Source organism: Canis aureus, chromosome 27, assembly GCF_053574225.1.
Source record: "Canis aureus isolate CA01 chromosome 27, VMU_Caureus_v.1.0, whole genome shotgun sequence".
NCBI classification, from domain to species: Eukaryota; Metazoa; Chordata; class Mammalia; order Carnivora; family Canidae; genus Canis; species Canis aureus.
In genome coordinates this window covers 17,992,981-18,012,909 of record NC_135637.1, presented here as the reverse complement: position 1 = coordinate 18,012,909, position 19,929 = coordinate 17,992,981, and the positions used below count along the sequence as shown (strand labels likewise).

Sequence of the window (19,929 nt, the reverse complement as noted above, 5' to 3'; positions counted from 1 at the left end):
CCCCAACACCTCTTTCCGCGACCTCCAGCCCTCCCGGGTCACACCCATGTTTACCCAGCTTCTCCATTTTTGGACCCCCGCTCTTCTGGGATCCCCCCCTCTTTTGGTCCGGCCCGCTGCCTCTTTCCTCACCGCCCATTTTAACCCGGACACGCTCGTTTTCACCCTCCATTTCCCGCTGGGCTGGTCTTTTTCTGGTTCCCACGCTTTAGAAGCCGGGGCGCACCCCCTCCTCTGGTCCTCGTTCATTCCCAGCCCCGGAGCTAGGCTCCTCCGCCACGGCTCCCGTGTAACCTCCGAGTCCCCGGCCCCAGCGCCCCCATTTATTCCGCAGTCTCGTTCCTTCCCTACCCCCGTCTCAGCGGCTCCAGGGGGTTCCCGGGCCCCCCTCCCCAGTTCTCTCCTCGCCCTCCGCCACCCCCAGCTCCCCCGATCCCTGGCGTCTTCAGGTCTTCGCTCTCCAGCCGCAGTCTCCGTCCTGCTCGCCGCCCCCCTCCCCGGTTCTCTTCTCAGCCCTGCCCCCCACCCCGGACTCCCTGCCGCACCCCGTCTTCTGCCTTCAACTCCTGCGCCTACTCCCCCCCCGCCGTTGTCGCCGCGTTCCTTCCGCTCCCGGCTTGCCCCCACCCGGCTTTCACCCCTCCCCGGCTTCTCAGTCCCCGCAGCCCCCGGCTTTGAGCCGGCCCCGCTCACCTGCATCCCCCACCGCCTTCCCTCAGCCCCGCCCCCGGATGCATCCCGTCCGCAGTCACCTGCCCGCCCCCCCCTCCCCCGGCCCCGCCCCCCGCGTTCCTCCCAGCCGTCTGCCGTACCTCCCCATCCCGGTCTTATTCGGCCCCCCCGCCCTCCCACCCCGTTCCCCCGAGGCCCCGCCCCTTCGCCCCGTGCCCCGCCCCCCGCGCATCCCCGCCCGCTCCCGCCGCCATGTGACGGGAAGCAGCTGATGGCCTCTCCGGGCGGCGGCGGGCGCGGCGGCGGGGCCGGGGCCGGGGCCGGGGCGGGGGCCGGGGCGGGGGCCGGGGTGGGGGCCGGGGCGGGGGCGGGCTGTTTGGGGGCGGCATGAGGGCGGGCGGCCCGGGGGGCTGAGGCGCCCGCCGCCTGCCGCGGGGCCGCGCGCGTCCTCCATGGAGGCCGGAGGTGAGCGGGGCCGGGGCGCGCGGGTTCCCGCCGGGCGGGGCCGGGCCCCTTCCCCCCGGGGCGAGCGGGGGCGCGGGCGCGGGCGCGGCCGTGGGAGGGGCGCGGGGCGAGCGCAGGCCGGGGCTGTCCGCGCGGGCCGGCGGCTGGGGGCGCGCCGGGCGCTCAGCTTTGTTTCACTTTCGCTGTCAGAGGCCGCCACCCGGTCTCCCGCCCGCTGCGGACTGGACCCGAGGAGCTGGAGCCACTGCGTGCCGGGGGTCCGCATCCCCCAGGACCGTGGGAGGCTCCGAGGCCCGACGCCTACGCCCAGGGGGACTGCGGGGGCCGCCGGGCCCGCAGGGGGTGATAACCCCGGGGGTGGGTGCCCAGGTGCCGGGTGACGCACTTGCAGGTGTGGGTGGGAGTCCGCTCCGTCCCTTGCGAGCGGTGTGATCGCGCACCGGCCGCTCAGGTCGGTTTTGTATCTGCAAAATGGGATAATAATAGGACTTGCCCGGGTGGGTGGTCGGGGGCTTCCCAAACTTGCCTGTTCGTAAGAATGGGGTTTGGGTCCCTATTTAAAAATATCTATTGCGAGTCTCTCCCAAGAGGAGACTTATTCTAGAGGTGGGGTGGGGCTGGGGATGCTGATCCTTGCTGGCATGTTTGATCGGGCAAGTTTAGGATACATTGATGGGTGAGGTGCATGCCTTGTTAACAGCTGTCATCAGAAAACAGTGTCGAAGTCAGAGCTCCAGACTATCCCTCTGTCTTCTCGCTTCCAACCACTTTGCCTCTAAACTCTCCCTGTACAGAAATTTGGGGTGGGCTTGGGATGTATTCTGGGAGTTCCAACTCTTGAATATACCCCCGTGCTTAAAGGCAGTTTCTTTAGAGAAAATTCTCAGAAGGGGTCAAGGCCTGAGGTTTAGAATTGTTGCAGAATGTCTTGGTACTCTTCCAGTGAAGTTCAAGCCTCGTCTTGCTCTGAAGGATTCTGGTTGTTGATGTTTGCGTTTCCCTGGCTAGTTTGATGGAGCTGGGGATTGTGGGTGGGTAGGTTCAAATCAGGGTATTCCCTGGGGTGGTGTAACTTTTTAATTTGGGAAATGACATTTCTTTGTTTACTGTAGTCAGGCATTCAGTAAAAGGTGTAGAGGCAGCTCTCTCTGCCTTCCCATCTAGATAAGGGCTTTCTTTTCAGTGAGTGTTACCACTTTTTAAATGGCCCCTACTGTTTGTCTGAATCTTATGTGAATCTTTTTATAGCTTCCGCTGTTGTTTCCATTGACTCCTTATAGTTAAAACTGAAAGCGATCTGTAGCTAGTCTCCCTTTTTAGCTGGAATCTGTTTCCAGTTCTGAGTTTTTCCTAAAGATTGACGACTGTGTTTTGGGGTGTGAGCAGAGCTGTTGAGAGCTGCCAAGTTGCTGTAAAAAAAAAAAAAAAAAAAGGCTAGAGACTTTTATGTTCTTTTGAAACTGAATAAAGCCCATTGTAATGGGATTACAATGGACAACAGTAGATATTCTTCAGAGCACTGGTTAGAATTCATTTATTCTTTCGACAAATATTTATTGAGTATCTACTGTGTGCCAGGCACTCTCTAGGCCAGTGCTGACCAATAGAACTAGAATGCCACAACTGTTATTTAAAATGTTGTAGTGGCAGCATTAAACAACTGAAACAGGTGAAACCAGTTTTAAAATTGTATCTGTCAATCCAACACATCTAAAATATTACCATTTCAGCATGTAATCACAATTATTGATATATTAGGTTTTTTTGGTACTAAGTTCTAAGCATGACGTGTGTTATATACTTAAGAGCCCGCCTCAGTTTGGACTTGGCATATTGCAAATGGTCAGTGGTCAAGTGTGGCTAGCGGTTACTGTATCGGACAGCTGCAGCAAGCAGATAGGCAAGTTTGGGGGTGGGTGGGGAAGAGATAGACAGTAAATATATAAAAACAAGCAATCAAGGCAAGATGAGCGAGTACCTATAAAGAAAATTGAACGGAAGGAAAGGAAAGTGACTGAGCCACTTCAGATAGTGAGGCCAGGAAGGTCTCTAAGAAGGTGACATCAACACTAAGCCCTGAATGGAGTCCTCAGACAAAGATCTGGGCCCACCATTTTCCGGGTCAGATGAAACAGCTAATGTCAAGATGCTAAGGCAGGAAAAATCAAGCTTCTTGCTGGCTGGAGTGAGCCATTGCTTCCATCTCTATGTTCAGGTGAATGTCCTTGCGTGGAAGAAGCCAATAATAAATATATTTTCCATTCAGCCTGGTTGTCCAAATACAGCCCAATGTTTAACTAGAAGACCCTGATCCGTGGGCCTTTTCACCATGAAGGACCATGGCATGTTCAGTCCCAGATGAAAGCTGAATCCTCTCTGCTCTGTTTTTTTTTTTTTTAAGTTCTGCACTAATTATGGCTTTTCGCCCCCAGCAGCCAAGTTTAGTTTGGGCCCAGACTCCACTTCAGAATTTCCTTAGTTCTAGAAATGAAGAGACAGGAGTCCCTGAGTTTTTTTCTTCTTTTAGCTCCTGGATTCCTGAGCCTGAAATAGCAGGAGATTAAATCTCCAAATCACAGAAATAGAGTGTGAAATCTGGGTATGGCTCTTGTTTAAGAAGCATTTCATATGAAATGTTTGGCATAGGCATCATAATACTTTAAGGGGCTTCATTTTGTTTATATTTAAAGAGGTGTACCATGTTTATTTATTCAACAAATACTGCCTGCCTGCTCTCTGCCAGGAACTCTGTTCAGCACTGAGGATAAACATACGAGGTCCTTGCTTCTCTGGATTTGTCCTGGTTGGGGGGAGATAGATAACTAGTCATAATGGTGACTGTGTTGTAAATAACATGACGTGAGGAGTTGTGAAGGAGATTGACTCGAAGGAGTTATTTGAGCCAAGACCGAATGAAGAGAAGGTGCCAGTCATGGAAGGGTATGCCAGGTGAAGAGACTAGCTTGTCCGGAGGCCCTCAGGTGGTAACTAATTGAGCACAGTCAGGGGGTGAGGAAGGCTGGAGCCTGGGGCAGAGAGGGGAGAGTTATAGGCCCAGATAGGAGATGAAAGCCTGGGGTGAGGTTATACAAGGCTTCAGGGGCATGGTAAGGAGCTTGAATTTTATTCTAAGAATGGTTGAAACCGATCACTTGAGAATGGATGGGGAGGAGCAGAATGGAAGCTAGAACAGTTGGAAGGCTGCTTAGTGAGAGATGACATTGATGAGATGGTTTGCATAGATTAGAATAGTAGCCATGGAGATGGAGAGAGGTTAGGTTTGCCAAGCCTTTTGGAAACAGCCTTGATAAAACTTGTTAATGGATTTGGTTTGGGAAGTAAGGAAAAGAAAACAAGGAGGACCCCTTTTTGTATCGGCCAAGCCTTCTTGGTGTCAAGAGGATAGATAGTTTCTACAGCCTGTTGTGGAGGAGGTGAACCAAGTGTGAATATTATCAGGGTGGAATAGATATCTATCCTCCAATAGATAAAAATGTTCCTCCAGATCAATCGATGTCATTTAATATTTGACTACATCTGAGTTTCTCAACCTTAGCACTATCGATGTTTTGAGCAAGATAATCCTTTGTTAGGGAGGGCTGTCCTGTGTACTCTAGGATGCTTAGTAGGATCCATGACGTTTTTTCATTAGATACCAGTAGCTCCACCCCCAATTATGACAACCAAAAATGTCTCCAGACATGTCGGCGTGTCCCCAGGGGGCACCATCCCTTCAGAACCACTGGATTGCATGAAGGAGGTATTGACAGTTTAGGGCTAGATCACCATAAGAAAATGTCTAGGAATAATGAGAATGAAGACAATGCAACAGAGTTGCTTGGTAATATTGAGAGACCTGTTTTGGATTGAAAATGTAAAATAACTTTTTAACATGCATATATTCCCACCTAAAGGAATATGCTCATACAGACAGTAATTGTGTAAATGAAAAGATGCCATGTACAAACGTACAGATTTCAGGAGAAATCCTTTGTTTAGGCCTAAACAAATGCCAGTTTAGATAGACTTAATGTATTAAAACCTAGATTTATACATAGAACCTCGAAATGAATATTCTCTTTGCAAGGAAACTTAATTTTTCTTTAAATGGCAAAACCACCAAAGGTCTCATAGATTAAAATTCTATTTAAAGACAGAATCTTCAGCAACACATTTATTTTATAAAATGAGGTAGTTACCTACATTATCTTCTATATTATATATACCAGGAAGTATTATATATATACATATATAAATATCATATACAGATATGCTTCTCACTACATATGCATGTTTACCATCTGTTTCGTTGAACCCAAGATACCATGGTTTATATGTATCACTGAGAAAAAAATACTGCCTATTTAACTATAAAAATTCATCATGTGTAAGACACATCCTGATTTCAGTGAGGTCAAAGTGTGAGAAGACCTCTAAAGGTGTATCCTAAAATATATGAAATAGGGGCTGTTTAAATTAGTATCTATCTGGTGACAGGCATAAAAGGGTCAAGGTCTCAAAACTACTGAAGTGGAATGTAGCCATCAGGAAGTGACCTCATTCGGAATGGAAGCCAGTTTTTATAGGAGTATGTATCATAATCATAATTAGTGATCAAAAAAATTCTGAATGCCTTTATTTTTTAATTTTTTTTCCAAAGATTTTATTCATTGGGCAGGCCCGGTGGCGCAGTGGTTTAGCGCCACCTGCAGCCTGGGGTGTGATCCTGGAGATCTAGGATCGAGTCCCACATCAGGCTCCCTGCATGGAGCCTGCTTCTCCCTCTGCCTGTGTCTCTGCCTCTCTGTCTCTCTGAATAAATAAATAAATCTTAAAAAAAAAAGATTTTATTCATTTATTCATGAGAGACAGAGGCAGGGACACAGGCAGAGGGAGAAGCAGGCTCCATGCAAGGAGCCTGATGTGGGACTCCATCCCAGGATTCCAGGATCACACCCTGGGCCGAAGGCAAGCACCAAACCTCTGAGCCACCCAGGGATCCCCCTGAATGCCTTTAACTTATGATCTGCATCAGCCATTTGAGAACCTTCTGTTAGAGTAGAGACTTGACCTAGAAACTGCCCTCCAGGTGGCTGAAGAAGCGCCAATGCAGCACCCGCTCTTCACAAGGCACCATGCACAGCCCCGAGGGAAAGGAAAATGAAATCATTTTGGTGTTCGAACAGGGTGCTTAAATTCTGGTAGAGGGTAATTTGTAACTATAGGAGATAATGAAGTAAGCAGGATGGGACTGATTTCTGCCTGGGTAGAGATCAGGATATGTGCTTGGGATTCTCATCAGTTCAGGTGTGAACCTGAGTGAGCTGCTTGGGGTGTGGCCAGAGTGTGGCAGGTGGCCAGAGGTCACAGGAAGGAGGCGGGCCTGGGCTCCGCTGCCCTCACTGTGTACCCAGGTGGGAGCCTTGGAATGTGAGGGAAAGGTGATGTGTGTTCCAGCTTTAGCAGAGTTCCTGGGCCCAGGAAAATCAGGGCTGTCTTATAAAAGTTCTGGGCGAGATTGGGATGAAGTTTAAACTAGAGCAGAGATGGAAATGGGAGGCCAGATCAAGGGGTCTGAACGACAGGAAGCATGGCGGGTGCTGCACATTTTCGCCTTGATGAGGAGGAGGATGCTGGTGAGTGACCGGGAGCCTTTGAGTTTCAGACATTCCTTCTTGCACTGGCTCCCCAGCTGGCAGGTTCTTTTGGGGAGACCTTAAATCCATTGGAAGGCTTCCTAATCTGTACCATCTAGCCTGGTCCCAGCCTGACCGGCTCTCCTTTCTTCCTCTTCAGGCATTCATAGGAAAATGAGGCCCCCATTCACCCGGGTCACTCGTACAAAGGTTACTCTGAGTCATGGTTAACCGGCAGTGGCCAGTGCCAGGGCTGAGTAACTGCGCTGGAATGTGGCCTATGGCTCCTGTGATTGCCGCAGGTCATTTAAATGACAACTCCCTCCCGGAATCCAAACTATCACCCATTGCCGTGGGGAGATGGTGGCTTTCCTGGGTCTGAGTCAGCAAGGTGGTCCGGAGCCTGGCTCCCTACTTCCCTCGCCCCTGGAAGTGAGAGTGTTTATTTGAAGCATGCTGTCTCCTGTCTCAGAGGAACCGCTGCTGCTTGCTGAGCTCAAGCCCGGGCGCCCCCATCAGTTTGATTGGAAGTCGAGCTGTGAGACCTGGAGTGTCGCCTTCTCCCCAGATGGTTCCTGGTTCGCTTGGTCTCAAGGACACTGCATCGTCAAGCTGATCCCCTGGCCGCTGGAGGAGCAGTTGTAAGTTCTCACACCCCCAAACCCAGAGGAATGGGGAAGTTCTCATGGCGGGGAACCAGAGTGGGTTCCCACTTTACTCCCTGCCCTTTGGGGTCTCCCTGCCTGAGCACAGGAAGGGGGGGATGGCTGCCAGCAGCTCAGAAATTGATCATTGGGGTTTCCAGAGTCCCACGGTCAGTTCGTGTGAAAATTAATTCTGTGGAGATCATGTTAGCCCTGCTGTTATTTTTTAACAGCTTTAATGAGATATAATTTACATACCATACAATCTGCACATTTAAAGCACACAGTTCAGTGGCTTTTAGTATATGCAGGGAGTTGTGCAACTCTCACCATGATTAATCTCAAAACCATTATCATTGCCACAGAAAGCAGCCCCACATCCCTCACTTGTCATCCTCCAATCTCCAGCCCTGAGCGGCCTCAAATCCCCTTTCTGTCTTTGTTGACTTGCTTATTCTGGACTTCTGTACATTGAATCTTACACCGTATAGTCTTCTGTGATAGGTTTCTTGCACTGAGGATAAGGTTTCCAGTCATCCCTCTTATGGTATCAGCATTTCCTCTTACTGCCCAATAATCCTCCATTGTATGGAGACAGCTCACCTTATGTATACATTTATCAGTTGCTGGACGCTAAGGTGGTTTTCCCTTTTTGGCTGTTTGCATAATCCTGCTGTGCACATGTATGGATGGCATTCTTTTGCATGGACACGTGCTTGCAGTATTCCACCACTTGGAAAACAGACTGCTGCTGAAGGTGGCTGTGCCATTTTGCAGTCCCACCAGTGATGTGTGGGATTTCCATATCCTCCACACCTGTTCCATATCCTCAACACTTTAATTATTTTCTGTCTTTTCCATTTTATTTTTTTTTAAAGATTTTATTCATTTATTCGTGAGAGACACACAGAGAGAGACAGAGAGAGGCACAGGGAGGAGAAGCAAGCTCTGTGCAAAGAGCCCGATGCAGGACTTAATACCGGAACTATGGGATCACGTCCTGAGCCAAAGGCAGACACTCAACCACTGAGCCACTCAGGCGTCCCTGTCTTTTCCATTCTAGCAGAGCCATCCTAGTAGAATGGGAAATGGCATCTCATTGTTTGGATTTGCATTTCCTGATGGTTTCTGACTTGGAGCACCTTGTGGTATATCTTCTTTGAAGAAACATCCATTGCACATCCTTTGCCCACTTTTAAATTTGTTTTTTGTTTTGTTTTTTTTTTTATCAGCCAAATTGTTTCTGGTATTCACTGGTTTCTTTCTTTGGGCTGGACAGGGCCCAGCGTCTGCATGGTGTGAGCTCCAGGTCAGATGGCCCAACCAGGGACAGGGCAACTCCACATGGGTCTGTGTTTATTCAGGCAGCATTTGTTGGAAATCTTTGCCTGACGTTGAGCTAGGGGCTGGGAATCTTGAAATAAACCCACTGTGGCCTCTCCCCTTGAGGGTCCCATTTATTTTGCTTTAGGCATTTCTTATAAATTACACATTAGATTAAAGTGTTTTGTAAGTTCAGTCTGGAACTTGTGGCCTTGGTGACAGGTCCCACCGACAAGAGCTTGCTAAGACAAGTATTCTGGGCACCACTAGGATTGAGGGGTGTATATCTGGCTTTTCGGCATTCTGCATCAAGGACCTTGAAGATGTTTTTCCTGCTACTAGGAATCTCAGAAATGGGGTCATCTATTTCTATACACTGACTTTCATCACGGAATTAGTTCTATAGTAGGGAAAAATCAGAAATCACTTAAAACCTGGTAGTGAAAGGATGGTAAAGGAAATCATGGCATTGTCATAGAATATTTTTGCAGCCTTCAGAGACTTTTTTTTTAATCATGATTTTCAGTTCCTTCTGTGGTCAGTTTAATGAGAATGCTGAGGTCTTTCAATTTTTTTATTGATATCTTACCCTAAATGCAAGAAACTCAACTTTATATCCAGTCTGGTATAAATTTAGAGTCTGAAAAAGAATTTTTTTTAAAAGTGTACAAATGAAAACTCTGTTTTCCTGAAAATCATTCTTATATTCAAACATATATGTCACTACAGGTAAATATATCTATCTGTCCAGTATAAACTCAGGGAACTTGAGTATTAATCCATTTTGTGTATCTGTTGCTTAAAATAATAAGAGAAATGTTATTGTTTAATATGTTAAGTGAGAAGTTACTTGTTTTAGGGAAAAATCACACATTTTGAAGAATAATAACTTAGGAAAATGTTTATAAGACTTAATAAAAAAGTAAGCTATAAAACCATATGTGTAATATCCAAATTTGTCTTTTTTTAATGATTTTATTTATTCATGAGAGACACACAGAGAGAGAGGGGCAGAGACACAGGCAGAGGGAGAAGCAGGCTTCACACAGGGAGCCCGATGTGGGACTCGATCCCAGGACTCCAGGATCACACACCCTGGGCATGAAATGAAGGCAGGCGCTAAACCACTGAGCCACCCAGGGATTCCCCCCAAATTTGTCTTTGAAAAACTTAGGTACATATGCATAAATAAAAACTCAAAAGTGAAATGTTTACTCTGGCTAGAGTAGTGTTAGGATTATGGGTAATTTTTATTTTATTACTTGTCTCACTTCCAAATTTTCCCCACATCTTTATTACTTTTATAATTTAAAATAATTGTTATTTTAAAAGTCCTTTAAAAGGGGCAATCAGAAGTTTTTAGATTCTTGTTTGAAGTGCTGCACACTTTTAAAAAAATAGTGCTTTTGGTATTGAGGAAATAGTTGGTACTAACCAAATAATTGTACTACCTTGTGCAGCTTTTAGAAACTTGAATTTCAGTAAAGTTAAATTCCCCCAGTGACTCTGCCTTGCCCTGAGCCATCCCTTTCCTGTGCATGCACCCCCCACGTAACTCATCCCTTGATTCATTGGCAAACTCTGAAGTCCAGGGGATCTGTTAAGTAGTAGGCTTGGATACCCAGGACTTAAGTTCTTGTTCCAGTTCTGCCCCTGATTTTGTGAGCCTAGGAAAATTAACTCTACACCTAAAATGGAGGTTTTAGTATCTCTTTCTAGAGAAATTAAATCTATGATGTTAAGATGAATTAATATGCAGATGTGCCTTAATTCCTTTTCAATAAAGTAGCTACAGATTTTTCCTTAATCAAATGCAGAAATTAGGATTTTATAAAAAAATAAATGTAGGTTTGGTGGTACCAAACTGTCCTAACAGAGCTTTCCCTGTGGCTTGCCTTTTCCACACGGCTTCCCTGGATAGCAGACCTAGGCCACTGTGCCAGGCCTAGGCAGCTCTGGGAGGCATGTGGATTGAGCAGGGTCAGTCAAAAAGACATTCATTATCACATTCAGATGTTTGTCAGGACAAAGTTTTCAAGCTACATTTGACCTTTGAGACCTGGGATCAGCAAACTTGTCCTTTGAAGGCTCAGGTGGGAAATATTTTTGGCTTTGGGAGTCATATAGTCTTGATTGAGACTTCTCAGCTCTGCTGTTACAGTGTGAAAGCAGCCATTGACAGCATGTGAACAAATGAACGTGGTGGTGTTCAAATAAAACCTTATCTATAAAAACAGATTGCTGGCCTGGGCGTAGCTTGCCAACCTGTGATTTCGACTAACAGAGTTTTAGAGCTGATGGAGCCTGTTTGCCTCAATTATTCCCTTCTAATTTTATTGGTGAGCTTGGTTAAAATTCTTTTTAAAAGAATGTTAAATTTAATATGAAGTATTAAAATATTTCAACCACACACTTGGCAAAAATATGACTCACAACTTTGGGGCAAGTCTAATGCATAAAGAGGTCTTAGTTACATATACATTGAATATAGGATTTTTCATGGAACTGGGTTCCAGCTTCGTCATCTTCATTTCCCTAGTTTAATACACCCCAGAGTGTGTTCAGGGTCACACAGAAAAGGAGGACTTACTACTTGTACTGATAAAGTATACTGCAGACAATAAACTTCGATTTTGAGCCTCAGGGCTAACCAACTGCTCAAGCCTGTTAGATTTGGTCTGCTGTGAGGGTGATGGGCAGGGTCTAGATCTTAGGGAATTAATCTCATGCAGCTCATCTGGGCCTGTGTTTCACCATAAGTAGAACATAAAAGGAGCGGTTCAGGCCATGGGATCTTTGAGGTCAGTGTAGCTCGCCACAGTTCTGTGGGCTCTTTCCCCCTGCTGGTTGGTTCCTGTGCTGGATGTACCCAGAGAAGTAAGTGAAAGAACCTCACTAATTGGTTAGAACATAGTGGAGGTAGAAACCAACTTGTACCAAGCAAACTGTGTGAGCCAAAAAAGGCTTTATTTTCTTGCTCCTTGGGGCTTTCTAAGCTAGAGATAAAAGGACTCGTCAGGCAGGGAGCAGCAGATGGCTATTCAAGTTCTAAGATCTGTCCTAGTTCCAAACCTACAGCATGCTTTCTTCCTCATGGGAAAAACTGTGTGCATCTTTCCTTCCGTGCACCAAACCTGAGAGAACTTTCTGAGGAAGCGTATGGCTCCCTGGAGCTCCTGTGATCTAGTTATCCCACAAGGCAGGTCATCCCATTGCAGGACTATCACAAACGGTATGAACTAAGGCTAGTGAAGTCTTTGTTATGGGAATTCTAAAAAGAAATGAAAAGTCATGCCAGAATTCACCGAAGACCAATTTGTTTCTAGAACCTTAATGTCTCAGCATGCCAATATCATGGCAGGAAAAGTTGGTTGACTCAGTGGCAATTTTTGACTTACGAAGAAATCTCTGCTTCCTGCAGCATCCCTAAAGGGTTTGAAGCCAAAAGCCGAAGCAGCAAAAATGATACAAAAGGACGAGGCAGCCCGAAGGAGAAGACTTTGGATTGTGGGCAGATTGTCTGGGGTTTGGCCTTTAGCCCGTGGCCTTCTCCACCTAGCAGGAAGCTTTGGGCACGCCACCATCCCCAAGTGCCGGACATCTCTTGCCTAATCCTTGCTACAGGCCTCAATGATGGGCAGATCAAGATTTGGGAGGTGCAGACAGGTAGGTCTTTTCTGGCGGGACAAGGTCCCAGGGTGCATGTTCTCCGGGACCAGAGAGGCTGCCAGCCTCCTCGTTGGTTGAGGGGCGTAGTCATGACCAGCAGACTGCCTGCTGCCTCTCCCACTGACTGAGTGCTCCTGCTCCCATGCCAGGGCTCCTGCTTTTGAATCTTTCTGGCCACCAAGATGTTGTGAGAGATCTGAGCTTCACACCCAGTGGCAGTTTGATTTTGGTCTCGGCATCTCGGGATAAGACTCTTCGCATCTGGGACCTGAATAAACATGGTATGGAAGTGATGGAACTACTTGGTAGCTCTAAAAATACTATATTTGCCCTTTCTCTACTTTACCAATATCATTTTTATCTAGAATAGTGTTTCTCAACTGAATTTCCTAAGGACTCTTTTAAGACCTTTTTTCCTAATCACACACCTGCCTCGTCCCCATGAGAACATCAATACCAAAAATACACTGTTTATGCACTGAATGCATATGTATACTTTGTACATGATTACTAGGAATCAGTTTTCACCCCTGTCGAAAATAGATGATGTCACATAAGTTTTCTCAACCATGGCACTATTGACATTTTGGGCACACTAATTCTTTGTTACAGGCTGTCTGTGCATTCTAGGATGTTGAGCAGCATCCCTGGGCTCTCCCTACCAGATGCTAGAAGCACTTCCTGTAGTTGTGACAGCCAAAACGTCTCCATACATTGCTCCCTGTCCATGTGGAGGCATAGTCTCCCTAGGTTGAGGACCACTGATCTAGAGGAAGTCGTCCATGTTGGGTACTTCCTATTAGAAATGAAGTTTCTTTGTGAAGTGTAATCTTTGCCCAGAATCCTCTTAGCTAGAGAGGGTCAACTTTGGTGGAATTTTGCTTTGGGCAGAACTGTATAGAGAGGTGGCCCATACATCTTCAACTGGAAAGGTGACATAGGGAAGGGGAATTTATTGCCAGGCCCTTTATTCCCCATGTGGGCAGGACGCAGGGGCTGGAGGGCGGTGGAAGGAGGAAATGGCAACATGAACAGGTAAAACAGAGGCACACCCACCCCCAATAATACCAAGGCGCCGGTACTCTTGCCCCAGCCATGACTGCTAGCTTTCCACAACCATGAGGGGACCTACTCCTGCCCTCTTAGAATCACGCCTGATGACTTGTCAGACTGCCAAGTTGGTGCTTGTGGTATCCTCATCTGATAGGATCTGGTCACCAAGAGAACTCTGGGTAGTCTCTGCCCTCAGCTGTGGAACTTGAAGTCACAAGATAGATCTGCTGATGGGAAGGCTTCTCCAAGGCAGTACCATTTTTAACGTGTATCCAGAGGCAGCTTGTCACCATCTAAAGAAGATCCTTGAAGTGACTTTAAATCTTTCCGTGGTTGGGAAGGGAAGACTAGCTGAAGGGGACTGGGAGCTGGCAAGCGCACTAGGACTTTCTCAGGAGGGGAGGGGGCTAAGTAGTGTTTGTAGGTATGGAGCCCTGCCCAAATTTGTTCAGCATTCACAACCACCCCGGGGGTTGGGGGTGGGTGTTGGTACTACTATTCTTATTTGATGGCTGAAGAAACCATGACTTATTAGTAATAACACTATATACACCCATACACACACACACACACACACACACACACACACACACTCTTAAAGGCATATGCATAACTATTATGTTCATAAAAGTTTTTTCCCTTTTTTGTTTTGGTTTTCATCCTCTCCATGTCTTTCCCTATTTTGTCCACCCCACCACTGCCTTCCCTGTAATCACCCTGTAATCATGACCCATGCTAAGAACCTTTTGTATTTCCCTCTATACTTGCATGATCCTTCTTAGACACTTAAGACACTTATATTTGTGGGCTTTGGGATATTGTTCCACAAAAATGGGTTCCTCACATTTTCCCCATAAAACGGAAAATCTAGATCCTTAGTGCCATCTGAATTAATGGGGTAGATGTATTCCATATATCCACATGGTCTCTTATGCTTATGGATGGGCATTTAATTTTTTCCCAAAACTCAGAACTGGAGCAATTATGTGAGTGGGCCTGGGGTATGTGCTGAGTAATCAGTGGAGTCAGGGTTCAAACACAAGTTCTCCTGACTGCAGAGCACATGGCCCTCGTTATTCTGCACCGTCACTATCCAGACACTCTGGTGAGGGTGAGAGAGAGAGCAGTGGGACCCTTGGGAGAGGGCGAGACCATTAGAGTGTAAACTACAGAAGTGAAGATAGAACATTCTTAACATTTGAAAGGATGCTTCAAAGTACTAGAGGTAGTCGGGTGGGGGTGGGCGGTGGGTAGTCTGAAAAGAATGTTTTCTACTATCAAAGGGGTTGGATCTGATCTATGTACAGCCTTTATCCTACTGATCTTGTGGATTTTGGTGAAACGGGAGGTAATGATTTCCTTGGGGATTAAAATATTGTATTAATAGATATCAGGTGTTTAAATGACAAATCATGGTGTATTTCTTTCTCTGCATTAAAGAAAGTGGGCCTTTGGGCTCAGTTGATAGAGAACCAGGTGAATATATTGGGTAGGTGGGCCATTACTACCAGTCCTGTCCCCTAGCTGTATGGTTATGGGAATTGGTTCACCGTTTGCTCCTTTTCTGTGCCAGGTAAACAGATTCAGGTGTTATCGGGCCACCTGCAGTGGGTTTACTGCTGCTCCATCTCCCCCGACTGCAGCATGCTGTGCTCTGCAGCTGGAGAGAAGTCGGTAAGGCTCGGACATTGGGTGCCATTTCCTCTGTTGCCAGAGTCTAGCAAGACCTGGAGGTCTGAACGGGCCTTATGTGTGAGAGGGCAAATAAGCCCAGTGCCTCAAAATCCATCTGCAAACCAGCTCTAACAGAAGGCATGCTTATGGGCCAGCACCTCCTCCTGCTCTCTTTTGATTTGCATTTTGACATAAACCAAAAGAGAGGAGGTGTTTAAGTAGATGGATTACTCTCATCACTGGAGATGGGCTGTTTGTTTGCCTTTACAAAATAATAAAACTGTGCTTTTTAAATTTCTTTTCCCCTTGGAGTCTCAGCTTTTTAAAAAAATTTTTGGAGTCTCAGATTCTAGAAGTTGTAACCCATTTCTCTGTTCAGATTTCCCTCTGAACAATTTAATTAGAATCTGTGTAATTTGGATTTCCATTTCAAATCAAAATGGATGGTTACTTAGTTGAACGGTGTTCTGACGTCTGTTATTTAAGAAAGTATTAGAAACTCAAGAACAATTTGGAAACAGTTTGTAAATTTTACATCTGTATTGAACTGTTTGCTGTGACTACCTCGGGAAAAGTTGAGTTCACTATGTGGTACAGGCCAGGTGGTTAATCATTTATTTAGGGTTTGGAATGATGTGGAATCGAGTTTAAAGGGAAGAAAATAAGATCTCATTTTTAATGATTCTCAAAGACCTTTCAAGTGATGAACCCCATCAGATCATATGTACAGTTGTAGGGCAGATTCCCAACATTCTGTAAACACATGGTGTAAAATGTACTGGCAAGGTGCCACTGCTTTGTTGGGAGCCCTGGAGCTCACCTGACCCCTGTTTTTGGTTTTAACTGAAAAGACAAGATAGTTCTTGGCTTGAGTCTTCATCAGAACACACTGTGATTTTGCAAACAGGGCTCAGAAGCAAAACTCAGAAATCTAATGGTACATTTTGGCAGGTGGTCTTCCCAAGGTTGGCTGGGTTTATTCTCCCTCAGAGCAGGCCCCTTGAACATGTGTACTGGTTGGGTGTCTCAAGAATTCAGACCTATTCCTTTACCTTAACCGCTGTGATGCATTCTGGGAGAGCTATACAAAAGTGGAGAGCTTGGCTTCACCTGGCCGTGGGGTTTGACGTAGGCATTGCTATGTCATTTCACTCACTGTTCACATTCTAAGCACTTTATTGCCACCCTTAACCAGGCACCTATTCCTTTCCACAGGTGTTTCTATGGAGCATGCGATCCTACACATTAATCCGGAAGCTAGAGGGCCACCAAAGCAGTGTTGTGTCTTGTGACTTCTCCCCTGACTCCGCCTTGCTTGTCACCGCTTCTTATGATACCAATGTGATCATGTGGGACCCCTATACTGGCGAGAGGCTGAGGTTACTCCAGTAAGGATGGAATCCCTGCTGATGACTTTCGTGGGCAGGGGGTCGGGGTGACTGATGAGAAAGCTGCCTTGGGTTAGGCACGGCCCTCGTAGAGTCCGGGGCAGGGAAGGGGACAGCCTGGGTAAGAAGCACTGTGCATTCAGTGCTGCTTCTGAGACAGTGGCATGCAGTGGCACTCCATTGTCACTTATGTTCTCAAATCAGACCCAAGTGCCTTCGAGGCTACCAGTATAGGAGGCTCTGTGTACTTCTCTGGATTCAGTGATAATGAAACCTCAAAATGACTGTTTCTTTCCATTTACTAATAACTGTAGTAGCAAGTTCAGAATGATCCTCTTACTGAAACTGGTATTTCCAAAATGAATTTTCATGTTCTCTCAAACTTGGGTCTTTTTCCTCTCTGTTGTTTTCTGAAGCAAATAATAGGTAGTCCTATAATTATCATGTATCTTAGCTGAAAAAAGACTTTCAGTTTGTACTGTGGCATTAAAGTGAGGGCTGACCTACTTTGCGTAAGGAAATTAGTACAGGGAGTGTGACTAACTCTTTAGCCCCTTCCATGAGACACTTAGGAAATACGCTTCTTTTTCCAGTCTGCTTTTCCCAAGGTTTTCCATATGGGGTAAGACTAGGTCTTTGAGCCTATCATATAGCCACAGCATTTGGGCCACCTGCCCAGGAATGAAGGTGAAGGGTGGAAAGTGGCTGTCACCCCAGGCCTACTGTCCTGTTTCTTTCTCCTCAGCCACACGCAACTTGACCCCCCCATGGATGACAGCGACGTCCACATTAGCTCCCTGAGATCTGTGTGCTTCTCTCCTGAAGGCTTGTACCTCGCCACAGTGGCAGATGACAGGTAATGAAGAGAAATTCTGTGTGTGGCCTCAGAGCAAATCTCTGCAAGTCACTGTAGCATCACCCTCCGGGTCTGGCCCCAGGTCTACTAATGTGTGAGCATTTCTTTTCTCTATTTCTTGTCCAGACTCCTCAGGATCTGGGCCCTGGAACTGAAAACTCCAATTGCATTTGCTCCTATGACCAATGGTCTTTGCTGCACATTTTTTCCACATGGTGGAGTTATTGCCACAGGGTATGTATGTGTCTGATAGCTGAACAGATGGAGAACAGTTTCTGCTGAGTGTACCATGTAGCTTTTTAAGGAAAGAAAGAATCTAGAATGTTCTTGCCTATGATGAAGGCTTTAAGGAAATCCAAGATGACACAAAATTCTAATATTCTTTTCTGCCATTATAGGCTATCATTTACTCTTAGTATTTAATCTAAATGTAACTAAAAAACTATGATTCGTGCCACTTAATGGGCCAAGTCCACAAGGAGGCGTAAGTTGAGATGATGCAGAATCGCTGGAAAACCATTTAGGGCAGAGACCACCTTATAGGGAGCATCTATAATTCAGGAGGCAGCACTCTTCCCTCTGATACATTGGAACTCACAATGTGATTGAGAAGGGGCCGTTGCTCACAGATAGCACTTTGGTAACAAAGGTGTCTCGAGTTCTTACGATCCTCTCAGTGGCCTTAATTATTCAGCATTACAGCCTTAACGTTGATTTCAACCATCAGGGTTGCATTTAAGGGCTGCATTGCACTCCCTGGGTGTCTCCTGCTAATGCAAGTCAGAGTAGAAACAGTAATATCCATCACAGTGAAAACATGGATTTCTAAGGTCTGTCTTAAAGCGCTGGTTTCTCTTTGGTTTCAGGACAAGGGATGGCCACGTCCAGTTCTGGACAGCTCCTCGGGTCCTGTCCTCACTGAAGCACTTATGCCGAAAAGCCCTTCGAAGTTTCCTGACCACCTACCAAGTGCTAGCACTGCCGATCCCCAAGAAAATGAAAGAGTTCCTCACATACAGGACTTTTTAAGCCACGCGCCATAGTCTTGTTTTCTTGTAGCAAGATAAGCCTTCCTGGCAGAGGAGTAGCTGGAACGATGGGCCAAACGTCTGGTCTTGGATTGAAATAGAATTTCTCTTTGAGATAGTGAACAGAGTGTAGCAAAAGCAGATTTTGGTGGACTAGTCATCCGTTTCTCTCCGTGACCTGTGGGACTCAGCCACGGAGAGGATTCCTCTTCCATGGCAGCAGAGCCTCACCTGAAATCCTCAGCCCACTTAGAGACGGCAGTATCCAACGCTTTTCCAGGTCATTTTGATTCAGAGCGCAGTTACTCCTGTTGATTTGATAAGCAGAGTAACAAGGCCTTGAGAGCCTCTCTGTAGTGGCAGATTATTCCCTTGACTGGCAAGTACTGGCAAAGTATGGCTTCTGCCTCATACATGTCACTATCACATCTAGGTGCAGTGGTGACATTGTTTAAAGTTCTCTCCTGCTGTGTCAGAGTGGCTTTGATGTTGGCAAGTGCTTTCCTTCCTCCAGCTCCCTCTGACCAGCAGGACCAAGTTTTCGTGGAGCCGTCTGCTGTGAGGTATTAACTAAATTACAGGTGACTCAGAGGCCGTACTCCTGACTGATACACTATAAATGGCTTTTTTTTTTTTTTTTTATAAACAGTGGTGTGCATGTGCAGGAGATGACAAATGTGTATGTCCGATTACACAAGGATGTGTTCCTAAACTGCATGACTGTTCAAATGGCTACTGAGTTGTCAGTGGTTTGCCATTTGTAGCATATTTATTTGTATTTTCTCAACAGATGTTAAGGTACAACTGTGTTTTCCTCCGTGGTATCTAAAAACCATAGTTCTTAAGTCGAACAGTTGTGAAGATGTCTCTTCTTCATTGTGTAGAGAATTGTTGTCACCCCTTTGGCTGATTTTCACGTACGGTCTGACTTGCTGCTTCACCTCAGCAGACTAATCAGCCAGTTTCAACTCTACCCCTTAACAAAAATAGCTCCTTGAAAGTACTGTTCTCCTTCAGTGGTGTGTAGTTATCGATCAAGACACCTCATTCAAATGAAATCTGCCTTTGGAAAATTTAATATATTTTAAATTATTTTAAAAGAAATGCAACATCTTATCCTTTGGCTTTCTTACTAGGTGCTTTATGAAGGCCAGTGTTAACATTATAAAACTTGTTGCAAAAGTACAAGAGTCTCCTCTACCACCTTTGTTGCTGAAGAAAAACATTTCTTTTCAAGATGAGAGGCTTTCATTGAAGGAAAAGTTAAAAAGCTCTTGGCTCACTGTTTCATTTTTTCCACTAAGAAAAAAAAATCACCTTTTAAAACAAGTGAGTACAACAGGACAGTGGGGAACGGCTTGGGCAAATTCTTAATTTTGTGGTTATCTTGAAATATCAGTGTAGTCTGAGAGGTTCTGGGTGGCTCCCCAGAGGTCCCACTTGGCCAGGGGCTTCAAACTTTGGTATCTTTGGGGAGTGAGTTGTATGTGGATGATGGAAATAACCAACCTCTCCCTTTTG

At 46.1% G+C, this 19,929-nt stretch overlaps 1 protein-coding gene across 3 annotated transcripts; it reads left to right on the top strand.

Moving 5' to 3' along the window:
* Nucleotides 1-1,004: 1,004 nt before the first annotated feature.
* On the top strand, nucleotides 1,005-19,259 carry WSB2 (WD repeat and SOCS box containing 2). 3 transcript variants are annotated; one of them, XM_077875834.1, is made up of 9 exons: nucleotides 1,005-1,137; nucleotides 7,246-7,414; nucleotides 12,162-12,406; nucleotides 12,559-12,690; nucleotides 15,036-15,136; nucleotides 16,352-16,524; nucleotides 17,270-17,380; nucleotides 17,507-17,614; nucleotides 18,247-19,259. In XM_077875834.1, the coding sequence occupies exons 1-9, from the start codon at nucleotides 1,125-1,127 to the stop codon at nucleotides 18,407-18,409; spliced, it is 1,215 nt and encodes a 404-aa protein (XP_077731960.1). In that variant the 5' UTR covers nucleotides 1,005-1,124; the 3' UTR covers nucleotides 18,410-19,259. The 3 variants fall into 3 exon arrangements, with proteins under 3 accessions (XP_077731960.1, XP_077731959.1, XP_077731957.1); XM_077875833.1 differs by lacking the exon at nucleotides 1,005-1,137 and adding an exon at nucleotides 4,017-4,086; XM_077875831.1 differs by lacking the exon at nucleotides 1,005-1,137 and adding an exon at nucleotides 6,163-6,773.
* The last annotated feature ends 670 nt before the right edge of the window (nucleotides 19,260-19,929 follow it).